Source organism: Trichomonas vaginalis, chromosome IV (genome assembly GCF_026262505.1).
Source record: "Trichomonas vaginalis G3 chromosome IV, whole genome shotgun sequence".
In the NCBI taxonomy this organism is placed as follows: Eukaryota; Parabasalia; order Trichomonadida; family Trichomonadidae; genus Trichomonas; species Trichomonas vaginalis.
The window spans coordinates 30,763,494-30,768,846 of NC_067206.1; the positions used below are offsets into that span (position 1 = coordinate 30,763,494).

Genomic DNA, 5,353 nt, shown 5'->3' on the forward strand with positions numbered 1-5,353 from the left:
CTAATAAATATATTTGATAACCGGGGTGTCCCCCGGAATCAAATAAATTATCATATCGAGAATCGGAGATCCTTGCAGTTTCGATTTTTTCGAAATGTGAGAGATTTTCCGTTCTAATAAATATATTTGATAACCGGGGGTCCCCCGGAATCAAATAAATTAGCATTACTAACATTCCTTTTTTATTTAAAATTTTCAATTCTTAAAACAAAGTTTTCTTTAATTTTAATATATTGTTATTTTTGAATAAAAATAAAATAATACTAATGCAACAAAAGCTTCCTAAAATTATATTTGCGCGTTAATTGTAATTCATAATGATTTTGAAATATTCCTCCTGGCCAGAAGAGCCTATTACTTGATTTTTGGCTTGGGATGCAAAAATAAATGCAATACGTATTTAGAAAGATATCTCAAATCCTTTACCACAGATAATGATGTAACTCTCCAGTTTGTTGATACGATCTTTATGGCGTTTCCTTTACAATAAATAAGTATGCGTTAGAAAAGGAATCCAATATTAGTCAGCCATTTCAAAAATTCACTTAAAAACAAGAATATCTTTAAAGAACTGAAGACAGAAGGGCTAAGGCTTTATAAAACAAAGTATATCATTTCTTAGGAACTTAATATGAATAATACCATATACTTTTTATCTATTACGAAAGAATTCAGCAATTTTCACACAGAATGAAGTGACAAGATATCTCTCTTTAAGTTACTATATTATTTGCTGCCTTTTATTCTATAATTAATGAAATTTTACTTTAATTACAATATAAACATATAAATTTTATAATTTCACATGAAAAAGTTCCTAACCACAAAATTGCCTGGTACAACCATGCCACCTGGCATCACCATTCCACCTTGCATCATCATGCCTCCACGGTTGTTCAATTGTTGTTACAATTGAGCGATCATATTTTGGTTTTGCTGAAGTTGATTTTGCATTAATAAAACACCTGCCTGCAATGCAGCAACTTCAACACATTTGGCTTTATAATCATCATCTTTGGAAGAAATAGTATTCTTTAATTTAGAAATTTCATTATTCCTATATGAAATACGTGACTGCAATTCAGATATGTCATCATCCTTGGATGAAATACTTTCTTTCAATGAGTCAATTTCGGAATCTTTGGAAGAAAGACGTTTCCTCAAAGTAGAAATGTCGTCATCTTTGGAAGAAATCTGAGATTTCAATGAATCATATCCACTTTCTAAGGAAGAAACGCGTTTCCTCAATGTAGAAATTTCATTATCTTTGGAAGAAAGACGAGATTCCAATGACTCAATTTCTTCATCTTTGGAAGAAATTCGTCTCTTCAAGTTAGAAATTTCGGAATCTTTAGAAGAAATCTGAGACCTCAACGGAGGAAGTTCCGAATCCTTGGAAGAAAGACGTTTTTGTAACGATGAAATTTCGGAATCTTTGGAAGAAAGTTGAGATCTCAACGACTGGATCTCATTATCTTTGGAAGAAATATGGGATCTCAACGGTGGAAGTTCCGAATCTTTGGAAGCAAGGCGCTTCTGTAACGATGAAATTTCGGAATCTTTGGAAGAAAGTTGAGACTTCAATGTAGAAATATCGTTGTCTTTTGATTTAAGTTGCTTTTGTAAATTTTGTATGTCAGAATCTTTTGAAGAAATTTGTGATTTTAATTCATTAACTTGCTTAATGGAATCTTGTTGCTGGGCAAGTTTTTGCTTAAGTTCCTCGCAGTTCTTTGAGGTTTCCCGAAGTTTGTTATAAAGATCATGGTAATGTTCTGTTAATTTTTGATTTTCTTGAAAAATTTTGTCGAAATGATAGCTGATTTCTTTCATTGATCTGAAATCAAGTTTCTCTTCAAAAAGAGTTATTAAGCACTTCAATTCTTTGTAATCTTTAACGTGGACACGAGCTTTATGAAAACTTCTGAATAAATCATTAGTACTTAATTGTTCTCTTCCGAACTTGAAGAGTAAATCAACTTTCCTCAATCCTAGCTTCGAATATTTCAAAACATTGACTGCAATTTTAATTGAGTCAAAGATATAAAAGAATGTTCCGTCTTCGATATAGCTAATTATATGCTTTGCCGACTCTCTATTATCTATCACGCAATCGCTTAACATTAGCCTTTTATGACCTGCGACTATAAAAAAAAATTTTTTTGAGTCGTCATAAAAATACTCATTAGACTAAGATACACATAAATGACTTTTAATTAAAATTGTTTTGCATTCAAATTTTGACAATGCTTACACTTTTTCTGACTAAAAATTAAATTTCCCAAAGAAAGAAATCTGTTTCATCTAAAGTAATATATGCTGGTACAAGGAACAGATTGGATATAATTATTGCAATATTTGCCCTAAAGCATTTGTAAATTCTTCGAAGCATTATAAGAAGAATCAAGTTCCTTTTACGATAGCTTTGTTTTGAGATTAACATATATACTATGGATCTAAAGGTAACATCCCTTAATCAATCTTTTTAAAAACTTTGTCGAAAAAATAAAAAATAAAAATTATCTAGATATAATTATCTTTGATGATCGTTATATTTGGAAGAGTCTTATTGAGATTACTTTATATCTTGTTAATAAATTTAAGATATTATAATAAAATTAAAATAAAATAAAACTAAAAATATTAGTTAAGTAACGCATTAAGAATAAGTAATTTTCCTAAAACATCAATAGCTCTGTCAGTAGAATCTTCAGAATCGGAATCTGAACTGGATGAAGATGATTTATTATTACTTCTGAGTTCGTCTTTTTCTTTGTCAGTTAATTCGCAACCGTGATCATCTAAATAAGATGCCAAATTAAGATAGATCCTACTCCTATTGATTGCGCACTTGATTGGTGTTCCAGAGTCTGAAACAATATTCTTCTCAACATTAGAATTATTAGCAAGGTACTGAATAACTGCTAATCTGAGGAAGAAAACACCACAATGTAACGCTGTTTCATCAGCCTCATTAACGTCATTGATGCTTAAGAAATTCTCAGCATATTTGAGGCCTTCAAGATTGCCTGAAATGCTGAATGCATGAATGATACTTTCTCCTTCTTTTGTTCTGAATTTCATGTCAACATCGCACTTGTTGAATGCTTTGACAAGAGGAAGATCTCCCTTGTATGCAGCATATATAAGTCCATTCATTCCCAAGAGTCTGTAATTATTCTGTTCAATGTCGCATTTGACATTAATGTATCCATATCTCACTGCATGTTTGATCGTTTCCATGTAGCCTTCTTGAGCTGCGAATGAGAGAATTGTGTAAATTCTGTGAACATTTTCAACTCCATCTGCTTTGCTGCATTTCTGGAGGGAGTTTAATGATTCTGATTCTTCATCTTTTTCGCGGAGTTGGCTTATTGTGCTTTCGTTTGCTGATATTTGTTGCTTCAGTGATTTTACCGTTTTTTCTGAAGAAGAAAGTTGAGATTTCAAAGACTGAAAATCTGAATCTTTGGAAGATAACTGTTCTTTCAAGGTAAAAATATCGTTATCTTTAGACTTAAGTTGTTTTTGTAATTTTTGTATCTCGGATTCTTTTGAAGAAATTTGTGATTTTAATTCACTAATTATCTTACTGTATTCTTGCTGCTGTGAAAGTTTTTGTTGAAGTTCATCACATTTCTTTGAGTATTCGCGTGCTTTGTTGTAAAGGTCATTGTATTGTTCTGTTAATTTTTGATTTTCTTGCATAATTTTATCGAATTGGTGGCTAATTTCTCTCATTGATCTGAAATCAAGTTTCTCTTCAAAAAGAGTGAATATATACTTCAATTCTTCGTAATTATTAACATGGACTCGAGCTTTATGAAAACACCTGAATAAATCGTTACTGTTGTATTGTTCCCTTCCAGATTTGAAGAGTAAATCAACTTCTCTCAGCCCGAGCTTCGAATATTTCAAAATATCAGCTGTAATTTTTATTGAGTCGAAGATTTGAAAGAATGTTCCGTCTTCGATATAGCTAGCTATATGCTTTGCTGACTCCTTACTATCGATCTCATAATTGCTTAACATCAACTTTTATTCACTGACGACTTTCTAAATGTAAAAAGTCAAAAATGCTTTAAAAATTCTTATTACTTAAATCTACGTATGAACGACTTTTTTTTCAAAATCATGATTTGAGAGAAATCAAGATTTGTGAAGTTTATTTTTTACATCAACCTGAATTTATTAAGGGTGCACATGAGAGGATCATGTAATGTAATAAACAGAAATTCATCAAAAGTGACAGCTCTCAATTTTTTTGACATTTGTAAATTCTAAATTGAATGAGAAAAATGAAATAATACTAAGCATAATACAATATTCTAGATTTAATTATAATTAGGAAAAAGTTTGTTTTGAGAGTACTTTTCATAGGCATATAGAATGAAATCTTCTGAAAAATAATATCACATAAACTCATATTATTTTCTAATATATAACTATTTTATATAAAAATCAAATTCAATGATCTTAAAAGCGAATGATAAACATCAAAATTTACGAATATAATGAGTGGGAATATAATGCTTATCTATCATAAAACCATATGAAATATCAATTTTTGCTTTACGCCTAATTTTTGATTTTCCATTTCGAAAAAACCGAAACTGCAAGGATCTCCGATTCTCGATATGATAATTTATTTGATTCCGGGGGACACCCCGGTTATCAAATATATTTATTAGAACGGAAAATCTCTCACATTTCGAAAAAACCGAAACTGCAAGGATCTCCGATTCTCGATATGATAATTTATTTGATTCCGGGGGACACCCCGGTTATCAAATATATTTATTAGAACGGAAAATCTCTCACATTTCGAAAAAACCGAAACTGCAAGGATCTCCGATTCTCGATATGATAATTTATTTGATTCCGGGGGACACCCCGGTTATCAAATATATTTATTAGAACGGAAAATCTCTCACATTTCGAAAAAACCGAAACTGCAAGGATCTCCGATTCTCGATATGATAATTTATTTGATTCCGGGGGACACCCCGGTTATCAAATATATTTATTAGAACGGAAAATCTCTCACATTTCGAAAAAACCGAAACTGCAAGGATCTCCGATTCTCGATATGATAATTTATTTGATTCCGGGGGACACCCCGGTTATCAAATATATTTATTAGAACGGAAAATCTCTCACATTTCGAAAAAACCGAAACTGCAAGGATCTCCGATTCTCGATATGATAATTTATTTGATTCCGGGGGACACCCCGGTTATCAAATATATTTATTAGAACGGAAAATCTCTCACATTTCGAAAAAACCGAAACTGCAAGGATCTCCGATTCTCGATATGATAATTTATTTGATTCCGGGGGACACCCCGGTTAT

General features: G+C 31.4%; 2 protein-coding genes across 2 annotated transcripts, besides 3 other annotated features; both read right to left on the reverse strand.

The window, feature by feature from the left end:
* Nucleotides 1–906: 906 nt before the first annotated feature.
* On the reverse strand, nt 907–2,124 carry TVAGG3_0198180 (Golgi vesicle docking protein family; the record flags this gene model as incomplete). The annotated part of the gene is made up of 1 exon (XM_001297037.1): nt 907–2,124. The coding sequence occupies one exon, from the start codon at nt 2,122–2,124 to the stop codon at nt 907–909; it is 1,218 nt and encodes a 405-aa protein (XP_001297038.1).
* A 519-nt stretch (nt 2,125–2,643) lies between these two features.
* On the reverse strand, nt 2,644–4,032 carry TVAGG3_0198190 (RelA-associated inhibitor family; the record flags this gene model as incomplete). Its single annotated transcript, XM_051226244.1, has 1 exon — nt 2,644–4,032. The coding sequence occupies one exon, from the start codon at nt 4,030–4,032 to the stop codon at nt 2,644–2,646; it is 1,389 nt and encodes a 462-aa protein (XP_051111230.1).
* A 155-nt stretch (nt 4,033–4,187) lies between these two features.
* Nucleotides 4,188–4,220: a mobile genetic element.
* Nucleotides 4,221–4,222: 2 nt separating this feature from the next.
* Nucleotides 4,223–4,259: a mobile genetic element.
* Nucleotides 4,223–4,259: a terminal%2Cinverted (terminal inverted repeat of Banshee-A3 transposon ID:TVAGG3_0198210).
* Nucleotides 4,260–5,353: the final 1,094 nt, after the last annotated feature.